This window comes from Chaetura pelagica, unplaced genomic scaffold (genome assembly GCF_000747805.2).
Source record: "Chaetura pelagica isolate M959 unplaced genomic scaffold, ChaPel_1.0 scaffold107, whole genome shotgun sequence".
Lineage (NCBI taxonomy): Eukaryota > Metazoa > Chordata > Aves > Apodiformes > Apodidae > Chaetura > Chaetura pelagica.
In genome coordinates this window covers 3,545,615-3,566,154 of record NW_009953979.1, presented here as the reverse complement: position 1 = coordinate 3,566,154, position 20,540 = coordinate 3,545,615, and the positions used below count along the sequence as shown (strand labels likewise).

Below are 20,540 nucleotides of genomic sequence, written 5' to 3'. Positions count from 1 at the left end.
GGAATCCTTCTAAGGAAAGGATGAAAACTCACTGTATTGGAGCAAGAACAACAGCACCTTCAGTCTTTGGGCATTTCCCAAAGAGGCACAGCAGAATCCCTCATCCCAAGGCAGTGTTTGCCCTCACCTCTCTGGGCCAGAATTCCCTTCCTTCTAGCTGGTCCTCCAGATAGTCACGGATGATGTTGGTTTTCTGTAGGAAGAGGCCCATGGAGTTGGCCAGCTCCGTGTCCTGCCCAACGATAGGATCTTCTAGTTTGGATGCGGAGAAGAGGCGGGAAAGGCCGATTCCCACCAGCCCAGCAACATAGTGACAATACTGCAAGGTGGCCAGAGGGGAAGGGGTAGGGGGGGAAACAAGATTAAAATGTTACAAAGAGCTGCCTATTTGCTACAGTGAGTTTTACAAAAATGATGCTCGTAAGTAAACGACTACATTTTCTGCATGTTTTCGTGGCTCTCCCTAAGAGGTCTCAGCTTTCCCACGCCCAGCAAACACCTCAAGATACTTCTCTGCCTCCAGCAGCCAAAGGAACTGCCCACAGAGAAACAGCTGATGTGATGGTTCACCCAAAACACATGCTGGTGGGCAACACCAACAACCCATGCCATCCTCCCATTACCCACAGTATCAGCAGTCTTTCAAAGCCTTCCCAAGCCCACACAGCCTCCCTCATCCAGCTGAATCCTCCTCTCACAGAGATGCCCTCTCTCTTCTTCCCCAAAAGACAAGGTAGAGCTTAATAACATTCAGTCCACTCCTCTGTCCAGGTTGACTCACCTTATCCCATTCGTGCTGAGAGTCCACCTTCTTCTCCAAGAACTCTGCCATCCCAACACCCATCTTGTGGCAGATATCTGAAATCACATCCTGGTAGACCTTTGACAGGTTCCTGAACTCCATGGAGATCTGCAGCACAAAGCACCACCAGGAAAAAAAAGATAGACAGCGTCAGGAAAAAAATAGCAGAGCTCAACATTTATGAAGAAATTAGAAGAAGACTGTTTACCAGGCTCTTATCCCACCCTGGCTGGAGATCTAGGACAACTCCCACAGCCAGAAAGGTTTCAAGGCCCTTAAAGCACAGGCTCAGTCTGTTCTCAGTCTAAACAGAATGGTTTCTGGCGATGGATCAGAGACAGAAATATCTTTGGGAAGGCTCTATGGCCTTGGACTGGTATCATCTGGGAGCTGCAGGACAAAACTAGCTACACTTGGTGCACACAGTTCAGTTTTTTTATAATTTGTAAGAGCACCCCAGCACACTAACCACAGGAAACAACAGGGGAGGCTCCTGGTGCTCTGTTCTCCTGAGCCCTCTCCAGCTCTGGCTCCACAGGGCACATTTTTCACAACTGGAAAGGCATCGAGCAACAGAGAAAGTGTAAAATCCTTCTTCTGCATCTCCAGTAACATGATGCAGGGACTCAGTCGCTCTTACACTGAAAAAAAATGAAACACTGCTTCCTCCCCTTGCCAAAGCTGTTGCATCACGTTTCATTTTTCTAGGCTTTATTCCACAGAAGTGGGTAACTACAGCCAGCCCAGGGTGTGTGTCTGGTAAGGACAGCAGTCTGAACAATGACAGCTCAGATACAAACACAACTGCAGATCCAGCCTCTCCTCCTTGCCCCATGTCTCAGTCTGTCTATAAAAGAAGCTTCTGCCTCAATGGCTTCCATCACTACACAGAGAAGCACAACCTACAAGTATCTCATTATTATGTATGAGTACACCACATATTATTAAAATCATGCCTGAACATGAACTCAGATTGGCCAAGTAAACATGCACACCAAGAGGGAACAACCAAGTGCTATAACACCTTCTCCAAAGCTTTTCTGAAGTACAAGCCCTTGGCACACCTACTTTGTCACTGCACAGAATCACAGAATCATCAAGACATCAAGAATCCCCTGACTCAGCCATCCCCTGTACTACATTCCCCTCCCAGGCAGGGCACAGCCACTGTTATCCCAAGGCTGAGCATCAAAATTTACAATACACCTCAGTGTTCCAAACAATTATCCCATTCCCACTGCCAGAGAAAGCCTGATAAGGGTAAAAAAAAAATTTAAAGGTAAAAAGCTGAACAAAACAGAACTTCCTCAGAAAATGAAATACTCTTCACTATAACTATTATACTTTTGCTTAAACAGTTTTTAAAAAAAATCTAAAATAAAAAATAACCCAGCTATTACTGATCAACGTGAGCAACAGCAAAACTGCAGCCTCCACCAAGGGCCAGTCCCTGTGCCCTCACCAAAACCACATGTCTGTAGAGCTCAGCCTTGCCTTCCAGCCACAGCATCTCCTTCTGCTGTCAGCTCGATGGATCCCTGCCCAGATGGGCTTTCCTGCCACTCTGGGAGATGCTGCATCTCAGTGTGACAATGTTCCAGCATCCCCTTCCTCCTGATGGGGCTGAAACCTGGCAGGAGCCCAGGACAAGCAGCAGTTTGAGCTCTGCTGCGTGCCACTCTACAGCACCAGGGTCAAGACCCTACAGCTACATCTGCATCAGTAACCTAAATATTAAACATGGACTCAAATCACCTGCAGCTACCCCACATCTGCAGGCAGTGCTTGGGAAGTAGTGTGGGCCAGAAACCACTTCTCAAGGACAGTCTGGGATGTAACCACGCTGTTCTGCATGCTGAGGGAGTTTAAAAGCTTGGACAGTCAGCCTTCAGGTCACAGAACAGGCTCCAATACTGCTGCATCTTGCTAGTGGAGATGCGGACTCTCTGTGGCTTCCTTTTAGGATCCTTAGAGCAGTAAGTCTTAGGGCAACACTGTTACTAACAGTGAGGGTCATTTTTATCTCATATGTACGTCAAAGATGTGCAGACAGATCCCTGTAGCTCTAGAGCAGATCCTGCAGGATCCTGCAAATGTTGGTCCATCCATAAGCCAGATGCCAGACAAGCTCTTCTCCCTTCTCTATCTGTTAAGAGGTCACTGGACACACAACCCAGGCAATGCACAGTGTTGGGCAGCAAATCCAAAACACTCTCTGCAAGGACACAATCATTTACCCTTCCAACAGGGGAGGCAAAAAGCCACTTTTTGGAGCTGGCACTTTTCCACAGCCAGGTTATCTCTGGCTCACATAGAGTTGGGCAATGTTTGGGTTCTCACACCAACTTCGCATCCAGCCCCATGTGCAGGTCATGTAGCTCTTCTGAAGAGCTACAGGCTCAGCAGGGACTGAACGAGCTCAGCGGTAGAATAATATAATTGTTCTGATTGGAAAAGACCGTTAAGATCATCAAGTCCAACCATGAACCCAGCACTGCCAAGACCACCACTAAACCACGTCCTTCAGCACCACATCTACATGGCTTTTAAATCCCTCCAGGGAGAGTGATGGGTGAAATATGGAGATCCAATCCTGCAAGCAAAGGTGAAGCAAAGCAGCTGAAACAAGGAGGTGGACGTCTTACTGTTGGGAAGTCCTCGAGCACCTGTCGGTCCTTCTCCTTGCTCTCCGTGTATTTCCACTCTGGTTGATAGAGATAGGAGTGAAACTCATGCAACATCGGGACCTTCACATCTAAGCTGATGGTCATGTCATCCTCTACGGTGTCCAGGGCACGGAGGACCAGGTAGAATATACAGACGGCATGTCTGGGGGGGTGAGAAAAACACAATCCTCTCTTACTGGGGACTGTCTACTAGGCAGGACAAACAGTTTAGATTAACCACACAGCCTTGGCCGAGGGGCTTCCAGCTCAACACAACATGGACCAGCACTGTCAGGTTGTTGATGCCTTGGAAGATACAAGTCCTTCCAGCACAATTCCAGCTTTAAGGTTTCAAGCAATACAGTACTTCTACCACTGAGCAGAAGAGAAAGAAGTGATGTGAAAACATTCCCAGACCCCACCATTATGGCCTAGTGTCTCATGAAGTTTGGAAGCTGGCTTAGGCCAAAGGTTGTCCAAGTTCAATCCCTCCTCCATCAAATCATGGAACGGTTTGGGTGGGAAGGAACTTTTACAAGTCATCTAGTCAAAGCCCTCTGCAATGAGCAGGGACATCTTCAACTACATCTGGGGTGTCAGTTTCCCCAGCCCTTATCTGGGGACAGTGGCCATCCCCTGCAGTGCAGGAACATAGAATAAAGGCATTAAAAACATGATGCTCAAATCCCAGGGTCACAGAAGCAGGCTAGGGATGGAAAGCACCAATAGCTCTTCCTACCTACCTCACTCATCATCTCCTTGAACCTCCAGTCTGAGCACCAGAGGTGCCTCAGCAGGAGCTCCCCATGGGAAGATTGCTGTGAAGGTTGCAGCCGGGTTAGGGAAGCCAGGTTTTTCCCTTCATGAAAAGAACTACAGCAGGGCTTTTGGCTTTCTATGGCATGTGCTGGGGGAGGGACAGGCCTGTAAGGTCTCCCTGGGCCAGGCACTGCCAGATTCAACCCAATCCTGCAAGTAAGATCCAACCCTGCAAGCAAGGCCAGTGCTCGCTAGGACCCAGAGGACAGAGCCTGAGGTCAGGCTGTTGGAAAAAGCAAATGCAAAATAAGGAAGGGGAAAAAATGCAGGTGCTCTTTTCCTAGCACTTCACCTTCTCTGCACCCAGCTTTCTTTTATCCTTTTTTTCTTTTTATCCTTTTATCCTTTTTTTGGGGAGGCACAAGGGTGTCCTTTACTGTACAAGAGGGACATTAGGACTGGCAGACAGAACCAAAACCACCTTGTATTTTCTATGTCCATGCACAAGACACTGGAGTCAGACCACATATCCCAGGAAAGCTGCTGGAGAGCTGCTTCTACTCCCAGTCCCACCACCCCCACCTTCCCAACCCAGGCTACACGTTTCTGCAGCTGAAGCAAATTAAAAAAAAAAAAAGTCCTGATGGTGAGAAACACCAGCTCTGACTCCAGAATCTATATAAAATAACCCTCTAGCTCTAAATAAGCCCAGTGATACTTCAAGAAGATGATACATTTATTAATGGTTTGACAAATGGAAACTAACTTGGATTGCTTAGATACTAATTACTAGGTGAAATCATTGCTCTCCTGAGATGACAACAGTGATTAAGCAGACAGAGAAAACTGACAGGCTCTTAGACTCAATACTGTTAAATCTGGCATTTTTCCTTAACTGAAGGGTATATAAAACCTCAGTTCACCCACACATCTGGTTGCTCACAAGCAGCTCTCTCATGTCCCCTTGTTCCTTTCCATTTCAACTGGGTGGCAAAGGTTCATCCCACATGAGTGCCCGGGACTCCCACCCCCCTTCAGCAGCAACTTCCACCAGCACCAGAAGACAGAGCAGAACCTGAAATGCCATCCCAGAAGCATTTCACACATCTACACCATGCCAAGAAAAGAGTTAGCAGTAACTTAAGAGCCCAGCATAAATAAACCCCTTATATAAGCCCTCTTCTGCATCCAAACTTTAAATGCATCCCCAGCTTTCATCTTACACTGAATTTAGCTCCATGGCAATTTGGGCAAATCAAAGGAAGAATTTTTTTGTGCTGAGTGTGGTGAAACACTGGCCCAGGTTATAAGATCATAAAAGCAACTACACAGTGAGAGTGGTCTGCATGCAGTTCCCTGTTGCTTTGCAGGGTTTCAGGCACCATGGTCCCAGCTGAGGTCCAACCACTCCCCAATCCATAGGCAATACAAAAGTCAACCAAAGCAACACAGCCTTCACTAGAAAACATACGTGAGAGTGCTAGAAAGAGGACACTCCTGCATTACCTCTTCTTCAAACAACTAGAAGCATCCACTTCCAAAGAGTAAGCCATGTTTCATCTCAGAGCCCAAGCTCAAGCCCTGACCTAGGCACAGCTCCCCCCTTCCCAGGCAAGGAGGTCTCTTCTCTCCTTGCCACCACATCCACCCTCTGCCACCACAAAGCATCTGAAGCTGCAGGAATTTATCCCAAAGGGTCCCAGGGACCAGCAGAACCACTGAGCCAGCAGCAGAGGAAGAGCATCCTCCTCCTCTCCACCACCAGGGAAGGAACCATGATGTTGGCTTCTGTCTCCTATTCACTACCACAAGTTATTATGTTGGTTTAGCTGCCAACGAAGCTGCAGTTTTGAGCCTTCCACCTCCCACCTCCCTAACCATGGAACATGGCTAGACAGGGCCCTGGCCAGCAAAACACATGATTTCTAGGGCCAAAAAAAATAAGAAGGAAGAAAGAAAGCATTTTACCTCAACTCCCTGCGCACTAGCCAGGGCAGCATTGCTCCGAGCACTCATCCAGAAGTTCCCTGTTTTCCAACACTCCTCAGGGGACACAAAAAAACTCTCCGAGAAGCAGTGATGTGAACCAGGGAGCAAGAGCTTTACTCTCCCCCAGCCTTCAAACTAGGGGATTTCACTCCAAAGAACTTGCCAAAAAGGTTGCAGCAGAGGGAACTAGGCCACAGTGTAGGACACTGTGCTGGGAGCAGAACCTGGGCAGCGCTGAGTTTCTCAGCACAGAACCACAGACTGGGTAGGGTTGGAAGGGACCTCAAGGCTCATCTAGTTCCAACCCCCTGCCATGGGCAGGGACACCTCCCACTAGACCAGGTTGTTCAAAGCCACAACCTGTTGTAGTTGTTTACACCACCAGTTCTTTCAACCAGCACGAAGGCAAATATTAAGCAGCCTGTAACCACAGGGATTCAGTTTAACCTCCTAATGGGGGGGGGGGGATTAACAACAGTGAAAGTGCTTCTTGGACACAATCCAGCAAAATTAATTCCTTTGGTAAGCTAGCTGCTCTGCCTATTCCTATATTCTGCCTATTGTGCATTTCCCTCTTTTGTCCCTAAACTCTTCAGCAGGGCTGCTGTGCTTTGAACTTGATCAGTTTCTTCTGATTCACTACAGAGCCAGCTGTAATTCAGCAGCAACCCACACACAGCCTTAGGGTGCAAAGATCCAGCAGTTTTTTAGGTTGCCACGCAGATGCTTCTGTGCCCTGAGGGAAGGGAGCCTTCCTGATCCCAGCAAGCTGCAATGCCAGGATTAAAGCCCAGAAAAAACATTCAAGGAAGACAACTGAAGGGAGCACACAGCATAATTACCCTGCTAACAGGTTTCAAGGTGTTTGATTTGTTGGCTTTTTTTTTCTTCTTCTTAATTTCTACATGAGCAAATGTACCAAGCATGGAAAAATATTAGTTCTTGGCCCCACCACAAACTTCCATGCAACCCCAGCCAAGCTGCTGAATTTTTTTGGCATATCCAGTAAAACTGGCCACAGACGACCATTTCATAAATGCTGGATGACAGCTGGGAGGCAGCACCCAAAATGCCAAACCAGGGCTCAGACAACAAACAGAGAACCCGGTGTTCAGGCTGGTGAAGTTAGAACCACAGCATTATACGTGTCCAGTGCAACGTTTAAGGAGCTCCTAATTTTGGTGAGTAACCCAGCTTGGGAGAGAGATCTACATACTGAAACCAATAGTTACTGCATGAATATAAAGAATTATAAGGAGAGATACACACGCACAAGGCCTTAGGTCCAGCTGAGCTTTGCATCCTGTTACTATCACCATCTGAAGCTTTCCTACGCAGGTCAGCAAAATTTGTACAGCAACAATGAGTATGCAGCAAATCCCCCTCAAATGATTGTGTGGGTTTTGAGGCAGCTGCTTCCAAAATCACCTTCCACACAGTGTCCAGACCCTCGGTCAGCCCTAGGTTTTTGCTCACCCCCCCCAGCCAGCCCGAAGGCCAGTGCCAGCCTTGGCACTGCCAGGACACATTCCCAGGGTGTCACAAACAGCACATGGCCAGGCACTGTGTTTAACTCTCTACTGGCCAAGAAGCTGTAGTGCCTATCCCCAGGCTGGATGTGAAAAACTCCATGTCCAGCTGCATGTGGTGGGAGGGTACCAAGGGTGTCCTAGACAGCTCAGCCCAGTATCATGGTCATTTGCTGCACTGGGAGAGCAGAGGGAGCATTTCCCAGCAGCTCAGCTAAAGGAACATGGCATTGCATGGACCATCTCCTGGCCAGCTCTGCCAGGAATCCCTGGCATCTGGGGAGTCAGTTCTTCAGAAATGGTGGAAAGCTGTTGTGACTTGTTTATAGGAGGTGTTTAAATCAGCAGGTGTTTAAATCAGTGGTGGTGGGCAGGACACAGACACTTGCCTCATCTCCACCCTGAAGTATCAGCTTTGCAAAGAACTGCAAAGGAGCTATGTGGCTGACAAGAAGGTGATGAGTTTATTTCCACTGTTAATAGCATAAAGCATTGGATTTACAAGTGATTCAAAGATTTACTCTCCCTGAAATTTAGGGTAAATTGTTGCACCAAATGTGTGTCTTCATAAATGCACACTGTGGTTTTCTTCCTGCCAGTTAATGGAGATGGAGATAGAATCATGTGGTTTTGTCTGTGCTTTCATGTGGCATTATTAATGACACAGGTAATCCTGTTTGTCTTAAAATCAAGGCAAATATCTCTCATGTTCTGTCCATCTGTTCCAGACACCAGCAGCATTCTCATCACCATGGTATTGGAACACTCTGGTACACAAATAGCGATCAGCAGTTATTAACATAATATTATTACTTGGTCCATAAAGCTAATATTGGCAGAGATACTAGACATCATACACTGTGAGAAAGTTTATCAGCAGATGTACTTTGTTCTTTCAGAATATGATAATACTCTGTATAAAAATCAGTAAAGGATTAATTTTTATTATGTTACAGAAGTAGCACAAATTGGCAGTATAACATATAGAAAATTTTTCTCCTTATATCCAGTAATTTAAAATCCATTGTATCTTGTTGTAGAACAGCATTCTTTAGGAAACAATAGGGTTTTTTAAACATAGATCAAATCAAACCACTGAAAGTTTTCTTTCCTTACTCTCCTTCATGCATCTCATTTACTCATGTTCAAAAGTCCGACTTCAAATGTCTCCTATTTGGTCAGTTTTCCAATGACATAATGTAAAGTTTTTAGTTGGCTTTTTTTTTTTTAGTCAAACAGCCACACTTAAAAAAATCTCTGGTATTTAAATAACTGGTAAAAATGAGTCAATTTCTTTGAGGCAAATCTTTGTATTAAATGAATAGCCCATCTAGATATCATTTTTTCTTTCTTTGTTAATCAGAATATATTTCTGGGAGACCTATTTTGCAAGCTTATCTACAGAGACTTTTATACTGAAGCAAGATGGAGCATTTTCAGATTGCAACTTCACAGTTGCAACGAAACAAAAGTGAAACCAAAGTATTAAATATTATATATATTTTCTCTACTCTACAACAACTTTTGATTGCTTTAGGTGGCAAATAGCTGCTAAACTAACATTCCTGTAAGCATTACAGTGTCCACACAAGTGCTGCTGTAATGAAAGGGAATGTCTTTATCTGTGTTGGTTGTGGGCACAAGCAGATTGCATCAGCCACCACTACTCTTTCAGAGAACATGAAACTTACTGCTCATGATGTTGGTTCAGTCTCCATCTTTATATCAATAGCTTTCTTTCTTTTTTTTTTTTTTTTAAAGTTAACTACAATAATCAGGGTTTACAATAACCTAATTAAAAATGTAAATGGATTGCTAAGAACACTGTTGTCAAATGGGCTGTGTATGTGTGGAGTCTAACTGAAATAGATGGATAGGCCAAAGGGAATCTTGTTATAAAAACAGAGAATCACTCCCTACAGTTCAGCTTTGCCTTGAACACTTAGCTGTTGGCTCAACTGTGGGAAGGAGTCTAAAGTACTGGGTGACTTTTGTACCTATCTAGATAAATTGAAGGGCGAAGTGCAGCATTTTTATCCTGTCATTCCCTTTTATCAATCTCAATTATTAAGCAAGTGGTGGATATTAAGATCAACCTTGACTCAAACGTTTAACAGACATGTCTCATTAGACAAACCCCATGTGTCCCGTTACATTTTGTTCGGGGTCTGTCTCTCACTGGATGCATGCCAGATTGTCCTTCAGGATACAGTCCGGTGAGTAGGAGAAAAAATGTGTTTGAAGTTGGCATAATTGCAATGAACATAAAGGTACAGTTGGAACTTTCTTGGTACGCTCTCTTCTGTCTTGCTATCGTAGGCCAGTGTCTTGATTCTCTGCAGTCAATTGCTTTGGAGCACTGTTACAGACAAGAATGAGTCACTTCTGGCTCAGTCTGATGGGTTTCTTTGGACTGAAAAAGCTGTAGCTGGGCTAAATGCCATACCCACAGTTCATCTTATGTATCTCTTTTTATCATGTACAGTGACTGCCCACAAAAAGAAAATCAAGATGCATCACTTCCAGTTTTTATAAGAAATTTCTGTAACAGGTTTTCTTGTATCCATGAATATAATCACAGGATCACATAATGGTTTGGGTTAGAAAGGACCTTAAAGATCATCTAGTTCCAACCCCCCTGCATGGGCAGGGACACCTCCCACGAGACCAGGCTGCTCCAAGCCCCATCCAACCTGCCCGTCAGCACTGCCAGGGCTGGGGCAGCCACAGCTGCTCTGGGCAGCCCGGGCCGGGGTCTCACCGCCCTCACAGCAAAGAATTTCATCTCGATCTCCCCTCTTGCATCTTACAGCCGTTCCCTCCTCATCCCATCACTCCATGCCCTTGTGGAAACTCCCTCCCCAGCTTTCCTGTAGCCCTCCCAGGTGCTGGAAGGGGCTCTGAGGTCTCCCTGGAGCCTTCTCCAGGCTGAGCACCCCCAGCTCCCTCAGCCTGCCCTCAGAGCACAGCTGCTCCTGCTCTCATCACCTTCATGGCCTCCTCTGGACTTGCCAACAGCTCCTTGTCTTTACTGTCAGCTGGGAATGCTGGAGGTGAAGAGCTCGGTGCTGCTTCACAAACAAGGCTTGCACAGACACTCCCCTGTGAGTCCCAGCACCCTTGAGTAGCTACAGGTTATGGGACTTCTGACTAATCCAATCAGTGGGGCTACGATGTCAAGGAGACTTTATTGCTGCCTTTCAATACTTAAAGGGGGCTTATAAGAGGAAAAAATATGGGCCCAGCTTTTCAGCAGGACCTGCTGCAATAGGTCAAGGAGAGATGATTTTAAAACTGAAAGAGGGGAGACTAGAAATAAGGAATACATTTTTTACAGTGAGGGTGGTGAAACACAGGAACAGGTTGCCCAGAGAGATGGTAGGTGGCCCATTCCTGGAAACATTACAGGTCAGGTGGGACAGGGCTCTGAGCACCCTAATCCTGTTGAACATGTCCCTGCTCAGTGCAGTGGGGTTGGAACTAGATGACCTGTAAAACTTTGGGATCGCCTAGAGAGGTGGTGGAGGCCCCATCCCTGCAGACATTCAAGGTCAGGCTTGATGGGGCTCTGAGCAATCTGGTCTAGTTGGAGATGTCCCTGCTTATTGGGAGGGGTCAGACTAGATGACCTTTATAGGCCCCTGCAACCCAAACCATTCTGTGACTTGCAATCCACTTTTAGGTCCCATTCCCATGGGAAGAGTTCTCCCACTGAGCCACCCTTAGGCAGCTGAGGAAAGCTGCTGGCACCACCTTCTAAAGGGCAGCACCAACCCTGGAGTTTCCCTGGACACTGTGGTTTTTAACAAAAAAAAAAAAACAAACACCACCACAAAAGGCTCACTGAACTTAAGCTGAACATCAACAATTCTAACTCCAATTTTAATTTTTAAATCGAGTGATCAATGTGTTGTTAAAATAAACCCAGATCCAAACAGCAATAGCCTTGGCCTCCTGCACAGAGACACACAGCTCAACAAAGGAGGGACCACACCATCTCTATTCCACATCTTTGCTTTCAGGTTACCTTGCAGATCCTGAGTTCCATGTAATCCTTGTCACAAACACAATCAAACACACCCACATCTACCATGGCTTGTGATCCAAGTTGTAAGTAGCAATAACTGAGCCTCACAGTCCCTCCCTTAGAGACCACCCCTATATGTTATGCAAACACGGAGATCTGGAACTTGCAGTTTGTCACAAAACAAATATGGGGGGGCAGAGACCACGAGAGGCAGGCAGAAACGAGCTCCACCAAGCACTGCCAAACTTTGTTTTCACCCCTTGGGAGAAGGCAGCAGCTTCTGTAAGTGCTGACAGAGGCAACAGCCACTCAGTTTTAACCACACCTAATCACAGCGCAGCACACAGGTATTCAGCTACAAGGGGAGGCAGGATTATCTAGTAAGTAATTAATCAAGGTCTTTGGGCACAGGGCTACAGTCCTTTCTAGTAAGCTCACCAGAAGCCATTGCACCTGCACCAGGATTTAGGGACAGGGTCACTTCAGACCACAGTAATCATCTGCTTGACATCCAACACTTTCCATTCACTATAGTTTGAATAGGGGGAACCAAGACACCTTAGAACTGGTCAAACTATTTACACTCGTGTCACAGTGACAAAAAAAGACTTACAACTATTTCCCTTTCCACACCCAGAGGCACACAGTGCTGCAGTGACCCCTGTAACCTCTGCTGAGCACTAACTGTGCCAACTCACTGTCCCTAAGGAGCAAACTCAGCCCCAATGAAACCATCAAGAGCTTCTCAGGACAACTGAGAGCATGGTTTCCAGACCACCTAGACGCCCTCGAGAAAGGAGGAACACAAACTCATGTCACTCAGTGAGCGGGGAATGATCCCCATTCCCCGGCAGTACTGCAGGCTGGCACTGAGGACACCACCACGTAAGCCTCTTTAAGCCACCTGAAGGCCCAAGGGTTCCTTTCATCACTGCATGCCCCAGGGGACACTGCTCCTTCTGGTAGACCCGAGGGTGCAGCCCTTGGCCACGCAGCTTGCTGTGCAGCCAGGCTGAGCTGAACTGAACCGCACAGTCGAGCAGACGCTCCAGGTCCGAGGGGGCCAAGAAAGAGCCTTGTGTTAATGGGTGGATCTTGGCCAGGTACAAGATCTCATTCTTAATGATGTTTCCTGGAAAGGGTCAGAAATAAGGAGAATGTAAGGATATTTCTTATCAAGATGGTACAGACCGATGGCTCCAATCACTGTGACTCCTGCCTCTAGGATCACAGGCAGCAGCAACATTCCCAGAAGAGAGGTAGCACACAAGGAGCAGACCTACAGCAGGGATTGGACTGGAGGATGTTCTCTTCCCACTGCCCTAAAGCAGACCTTCCTCTCATCCACAAGTACAAGCCAATCCGGAGTCACAGCCACAGTTCACTGTGCTCACATGGTGCAGTCCAGCACCTGAAGCCTGTGTCCACAGACCGCAAGCTTTGTCCTCAGCAAGATGACCACAGCTGGATCAGCCATAAGGCCAAGGAGTAAAAGGCTCAGACACTCAGCTCCGGATCATTAGACCTCCAACCCACCTTCCTCCATTTCTTGCTCTACCACTATGCCCTGGAACTTACCCAGACCAGAGAAATATCTTTGGTTTAAGAGGGTGTAGCAGATGGGCTCAGGTGTGCAGAGGGCATCCAGTGCCCGGCCCCGGTGGAACTCCACAGACAGGATGTCGGAGGCAGGATCAGCCCTTGGAGAGGAGCACCAGTGCATCTGGCAGTTGTAGAAAACTAGAAACCCTCCATGCTCAAAGTGCAGAACCAGCCTAGGAGAAGCAAAGAAGTGGGAAGTTTAGTACCAGAAACATCCCTGAAAAATTTGTTATATTCTGTTATGGCTGGAAGAATCATAGAATGCCAGAATTTATTGGGTTGGAAGGGGCCTAGACATGTTTTCAATGCACTGTTGCCTGCAACAGCATCACTCCAACCAGTGACTCCAGCTGCCCTACAGATATGCTGCTTATCCAAGGCTTTTTAAAAACATGCCATTGGGAGAAACTGACATTTTCAGGGCATTATTCAGTCTGGCGTTCTAGAAGTTCTCTCTTTGAATAAAAATCTTAACTGAGCTGGTACTATGATCCCAGGCTGGCAGACAACGTGCATCCCACAGGTGCACTGTGGATTCCCTGGCTGAACACACCCCACACCTGCTGGTGACATCTCCCACGCCTGCTTATCTTAAGGATTATCAGAGAAGAAAGGCCTAAGAACATCCCCACACAAATGCAGCTTGAGTCAGAAGAGTGCCTCTCCAGAATGAGGGGCAGGGAAAAGGCAGTTTTGATGCCTCCAGCAAATACCTGGGTACAGGATCCTTCCAGTCCCCCCTCTTATTGGCTTTGTTTGCCCTTGAGAACTCGTTTGCTCTAACACTGCCAAACAAGCCAAAGCGGAAACGCAGCCAGTTGCCTGGGCCCTCTGCTGCATCTGGAGGTTCAGATCTCGAGTGCTGAAGTTCCAGCAGCTCCTCATCCTGGGGATGTGTTTCTGAAGCACAAACTTGCTCTTGCTCTCCCAGGGCAGAAGAACTTGCTCCACTAGCAGTTTCTCTTTGTAGCACCATCTCTTCCGCAGTTGGTCCTAAGGGATTTCCAGCTGCCACAAATGCCAGGTACAAGATCTTCCCATGAACCTGAGAAAACAGGTGGGATGTACTGAGGATCCACGTGACTTCTGGTAATTTCTATACAAGTGACCACTTTCTGCAACCTCTTTCAGACAGAAGGTACATCACCCCACCCTAAACACTGGTTCCTTAGCATCTGAGCCACCCCCATCAGAGCTGCAGTTATCCTCTCCTTTATCTATAGGAAGCACCAGGTGTTCAGATGCCACTCCAGTGTAACACCCTGCTAGAGGCTCCTCTCAGGCCAAAGAGACACACCAGGACAGACACTCAGGGCTTCAAAGTCAGTCATCACTGCTGCTCATTTACCTCCCCATTTTGTGCTGGCCTCAGGTGTCTCAGGCTAGGGTGACCTAACTCAACAGTGGCTCTGGAAGTGACTAAGCTACTCACATCTGTGCCCCCAGCTGGGACTACCAAGTAATCAGAGCTGAGGCTGCAAGAGCATTTGGTCAATCAAGTTGTTCAGCCTGGAGAAGAGAAAGCTCCAGGGAGACCTTAGAGCACCCTGCAGTACCTGAAGGGACTACAAGAAAGCTGAGGAGGGACTTTTGACAAGGGCATGATGTGACAGGATAAGCAGGAATGGTTTCAAGCTGAGATAAGGTAGACTTAGATGAACTATTAGGAAGAAAATATTTCCTGTGAGGATGGTGAGACACTGGCCCAGGTTGCCTAGAAAGGCTGTTGTTGCCCCATCCCTGGCAGTGTTGAAGGCCAGGTTGGATGGGGCTTGGAGCAACATGGACTGGTGGGAGGTGTCCCTGCCCGTGGCAGCTGGTTGGGACTAGATGATCTTTAAGGTCCTTTCCAACCCAAACCATTCTATGGCAAGTCCAAATCACCATCTAAAGAAGGTCAAGCAAGTGAAACCCACAGTAAGACTGACCCAGGGTGACTGTCAGAAGTGCCCACAGCATAGACATTTCAACCTTGCCAGGTACAAAGGATGCAACTGTGCAAGCTTGCAGCTGAGGGAAACAAAGCTGCTGCTTCCAATATTCACATACTGAAGAAATCAACCCTCATCTACAAAGAGCCCTCACCAACACCAACTCCTCACCCGTTGGAGTGACACAGAACCAGCATCAACATGACTGAGCCAAAACAGCAAATAATTCTGGGTATCCTCATGTTTAGCCACATCACTGCAACACCCTCACCTCACAGTAACCTTGATCTCAAACTTTGCAACACGGAGCAAAACTGCAAAATGGCCTCTCACATCTCTTTGGCCACATGCACCTGTTTTGTGGCTATAAAGAAAGCCAATGGTCCATCTCAAACACAAGCTTGGTGTCATTCTCAGGTTATGCACCTTCTGTGACCCAGATGCAGGGCAATGATGGTTTGCCTCAGACTTGTCAGGGACCCATAAGTTAATCTTTAGTACAGCTCACCTGGGAGTCCTGGAGCCTTAGGGCATTCAAGTCATTCACATCGATCTTACGGCTGCTTCCCCCCACCTTGGTCACCACTTGTCCCACAAAAGGGGAGGTCAGCAGATGGAACTTCCTCACAGAGGGACCCTCTGGCATCTCCAGCAGCAGTTGTGGAAATAGCAGGTCCTTCTCACACTTGATGCTCTAGACTTGAAGGAAAACTGCAATTTAGAAATAAACCCCACCAGTCAGAGGCTAAGATCACCACCATTTTTTCATCTCCATTTTCCTCCTGAAATCCTTGTGGCAAAATCCACAGGGAGAAAAGAGGTTCCTTTCAGGCCCGGGGAGGTAATTTCCATATTTGGGGATATTCATAGTTCAATCAGATAAGGCCATGAGCAACTCTCTAATGGTAATTTTAATCCCACAAGCAAGAATTTGTCCTGGGGATCTCCAGAAATCCTGTCCTATTGCAGGTGTTCACAGAGTCACAGAGGACCTTAGACTGTTTAACATCTCTCTCCTCACCAGAAACTACAGTTCACCTAACTCAAACAGTTTCCCTCAGTCACAGTTTTGATGTCCCAGTATAAAGGAGGAACATAACCTTGCAGAGACATTAATGAACCAGAAACAGCACAGGCCATGGTGAATTATTCTTGTCCTGACACAACTACCAAGGGAAGAGCTGCTCCCTGCTCAGAGACAGGTCATCCCAGGGGTCTGCCCATGCTCCAGGTCATTTGGGTCTTCCACATGACTATCCAGGCACTGACGTCCTCTCAGGCAGCATGGAATGAGCCCCAGAATAGCTCACACAGCCCTGAGGTTCAACCCCGAGGATGTTAATCACCTGAAAAATCTGCATAGCTCCAGTTACTGCTGATCTTGCCCACAACAGGCTCCTCCTGAGACACTGCCAGTGCTGAGCACTTGGTGAGGTTTTAGCACAGTCTCCCAGCTGAGGCCACTCTGGACAGCAGAGTGATGCTCCTCTGAAGAGCAGAGCCTGCCCTTTCCCCCAGGGCATCAGCAGCACCAGCACCTGAGGTCTCTTGTCTCCTCCTTCTCCACAGACCTCCCTACTTCACCCTTTTAATCCAGACTTCAGCTTCTTCCAAAATGCTCCCCCCTTCCAGGAAGGAAGAAGAGGAACCACCCGACACCTCCAACACCCTGCAGAGCCCCAGAGGAGGCACCCATGGCATGCACCCCGAGCCCCACATTCCTGCATCCAGCCCTCAAGCCGCTGCCATTCCCAGGCCCACCCTGTGCACACCCCTGGGAGCAGAGCACGCAGCCCTTCTCCCCTGCTTCCTTCCTCCCCTTCTGCTCTCCAGCCCTTCCTCCTTCCCCAGCCCAACACTCTCACCCACCTCCACACCACACCCCCCCCTTACCTTCACCCTTCACGCCCACATCCCTCCCACCCACCTACCTTTATAGCAGACGGACCCTCCCCCCAGGCAGCAGGAGAGCTCCCCAGTTGGCCGGTGGGAGAGGAACGGGAGGACTTTCAAGCCCTGGCCCCACTCCCTCCACCACTTACACCGACTTCTGGGGCTGGGAAGGAAGCTGGGCACCACGGGAAGCAGGTGGGGGGCTTGTAGGAGGGCTGAGCTCAGCCACTCCCCCCCTCTGTAGAAGCACAGACCTTGGAGGGACGTGGCTTTGCCTTCAGGAGCTCAGCTGGCAGTGGTTGGGCTGAGCAACCAGCAGCTGCCCCGCAGAACCCGGGGGGCGAGCAGAGCAAAAAGAGAAGTCGTCGAGGTGCCCTGAGAAGCTTTTCCTCTCTCCGCTGTGTTTGGGGGGTTTCCTGCCACGTGGGAAACATATTGGGTGCTTTCCCCCCTTTGTGTTAAAATCACAGGATGCCTGGTGTTGGAAGGGACTTTAAAGATAATTTAGTTCCACTCCTTCTGCCATGGCTAGGGACTCCTCCCACCAGACCAAGCTGCTCAAAGCCCCATCCAACCCGACCTTGAAGGGCTTCGTTGCTGGGTCTGTCACTTCTGATGTTTGTCATCCTGTGTTGGCCATCCCAGCTCTTACCTACAAGGGGCTGTCTCTGACTCCTGGGATTGGATCCAACATTCAGTCTCCTGCAATGACTCATTTCTTGGGAATCCCCAAGTCAAAGCAATTAAATTAATTCACCAATGATTTTGTTTCTCATTAGTATCTAACATTTATTTGAAAAATAATTCCACCATGAGGGTGGTCAAACACTGGATCAGGAACCCAGAGAGGTTGTAGAATTTCCATCCTTGGTGATATTCAAAACCTGACTGAGCAGGGACCTGAGACACCTGATCTAGTCCCTTCTGGCTTAAATTGCTCTGTAATTCTATTATTACAAACTCCCTACAACAGGACCCATTGCATCATTTCTTCTCCAAGTTCCCTTCATATGTGATCATTTAGCCCCAGCCCTCTCCAAGAAGTCCATGAGGGGATTCAAAGTCAAGCAGTAGCCTTCTGGTTTTATTATAATTGTTTTATTTCCATTAGTTCTAAAGGTGTAGAAGATAAGTGGATTGATAGCCATACTACTTCATAATATATATTTTTTACATCTTTAAATAATTACAGCTTGTTCAGTTGGTTGGTTTCCTTCTCCCCCTTACAAATAGGTGTCTGTTTCCATGGGAACTTCCCAGATGACCTGGGGAGCTTCAAATTTATACATGGAGAGGAAAAAAAAGCAAAACAAAACACCACCCCTGACGTAGTCACAGCTTCAATGTTACATTAAAAGTTGATGATCGGTTTTAAAGCTCATTTAGATATTTCCTGAGCTCCTTCTGATTGCACCCTCTCCAGCCAGCCCATAAGATTGCAAGAAAAATAAGGGTGTTTTTTGATAAATTTACGAAACAATGGCTGAAGTGATTCAAGATATTGCACTTCCATAATGAGGAAAGACATTTAGAGATGGTTAAGTGACCTTTTTTACCCCTTTGGCTCCCCATCTTGGTTCTCATCTGCCCATCTCACCCTGGTGACTACTAAGCCATTGCAAAGGTCTGGTTTGGCACCATCAAACCTTGTGCTGCAAAGCTTTGGACATCAAAATTTGCACATGTTGATGATGACCTCTAAGAGAACAAGTCCCACAAATGTATTTTACATGTGTCTAAGAGTTTTGCAAGACAGGGTCCTTCCCTCTTATTCCCAAGGGCAGGAATGGTTCTTGGTCCTGCACTTGTGACAGATCTGGCCTGGTATGGTCCTCACTATCCAGCTATGCTGCAATGGACTACATTATTGCAATAATAGCAATAGTGATCTTGTCTTAATGAGTCTTTAATAATTGTATCTAATTTCATTAGCAAAGCAGGCTCTAACTGCCACTGGGGGAAGGAAAGCAGAGCTCAGATGGAACTCAGAATTTTTTAAGTTGCCCCTCTTGCTAGAATGAGCTGAGTGTCCTGAAACTGGTTGCCCTTCTATTCTCTTGTCATGTGAGAATCCCTTAGTGTGTCACGTCTGATGTTTGTCATCCTGTGTTGGCCATCCCAGCTGCTACCTACAAGAAGGGGCTGTCTCTGACTCCTGGGATTGGATCCAACATTCAGTCTTCTGCAATGACTCATTTCTTGGGAATCTCCAAGTCAAAGCAATTGATTTCTTATTAGTATCTAACATTTGTTTGGAAAATAATTCCACCATGAGGGTGGTCAAACACTGGATCAGGAACCCAGAGAGGTTGTAGGATTTCTGTTCTTGGAGATATTTAAAACTTGACCGAGCAGGGACCTGAGACACCTGATCTAGTCCCTTCTGGCTTAAATTACTCTGTAATTCTGTTGTTACAAACTCCCTAGGACAGGACCCATCTGTTGTGGTGTGTTAGTACAACACCTACCATGATGGTGCTCAGCCTGAGCTCAGCCTCTCACTATCTTGGTATCAGTGTTGGCCAGAATATGGCAAATGCTCTTGGACCAACAATAGCTCTACCACAGTTTTGGGTGATTGAAAAGAAGAGCAGAACTAGGAGCATCTTGACTTCTACTGCTTGAGGTGCAAAAGGAGGGTCAAAAGAGCTAATTTATTCTGCTAAAGAGAGCCAGATTGTCCTCACAGCCCCCAGAGCCTCATCTTCAAGCAGACTTACCATCCTGTTACCAGGGTCCTGGTAAATACTCCTCACTGTGTTTCAATAATTATTTTTAAGACCTTGAGGAAGGCTGAGAACCAGTTAATGAATCTCTACCAGGGTCATTTAGATAACCAGAGGGAGCACAGGGCAAGCTGTGTCCTGCAGAGTTTTTCCTGCTAGCAGAGTCCTTTCTAGCATCTTGGAGTGTCTTCTAAAGGCAGGAGAAAAATTCAGCCAGGGAGTTTGTGTTTGAGGCGAGGAGGAGGAGCACAGGAATAAGGCAAGGTGGGTGGGGCCTCTAGGAGCATCTAGGTGGAGTAAGAAATGGAGCGTATGGTTGGTCTGGACCTTAGCTCCTCTCTTGGAGACCAGCTTCTTCCCTCCCTCTCAGGTTGTCCAGGGTATCCCAAACATGTGCATTAGCCAAGGGGCATCTTTGTGGTGCATGCTTCTCAGTCACAGGCAGGAAATGTAGTTCAAGGAGGCTGGCTAAAGACTTGCATGTCTGGGGGAAAATGCCTTTATGATTTCAGCCCAAATTCACATTTGTAGGGCTATTTCTAGCCTGTTCTCTGCAGCCTACGAGGCTTGAGCAGAATAACATAATTTAATTTGGTTTTGTTAATGTTTCTTTTCC

General features: G+C 47.3%; 2 protein-coding genes across 2 annotated transcripts in view; both read right to left on the bottom strand.

Moving 5' to 3' along the window:
* Positions 1-3,627, bottom strand: part of FDFT1 (farnesyl-diphosphate farnesyltransferase 1) — a 7,498-nt gene extending 3,871 nt beyond the window's left edge. Inside the window, exons 1-3 of the mRNA XM_010002195.1 lie at positions 3,448-3,627; positions 782-910; positions 128-319 (exon numbers count right to left, since the gene is read on the bottom strand). Of these exons, the coding sequence (XP_010000497.1) occupies positions 128-319; positions 782-910; positions 3,448-3,573 (447 nt within the window). The 5' untranslated portion in view covers positions 3,574-3,627. The remainder of the gene's footprint in view (positions 1-127; positions 320-781; positions 911-3,447) is intronic.
* Positions 3,628-12,587: 8,960 nt separating this feature from the next.
* On the bottom strand, positions 12,588-15,951 carry NEIL2 (nei endonuclease VIII-like 2 (E. coli)). The gene is made up of 4 exons (XM_010002240.1): positions 15,814-15,951; positions 14,088-14,419; positions 13,351-13,547; positions 12,588-12,904 (listed from the first exon to the last, which is right to left on the bottom strand). Exons 1-4 carry the CDS (start codon positions 15,949-15,951, stop codon positions 12,588-12,590), a joined length of 984 nt encoding a protein of 327 aa, XP_010000542.1.
* Positions 15,952-20,540: the final 4,589 nt, after the last annotated feature.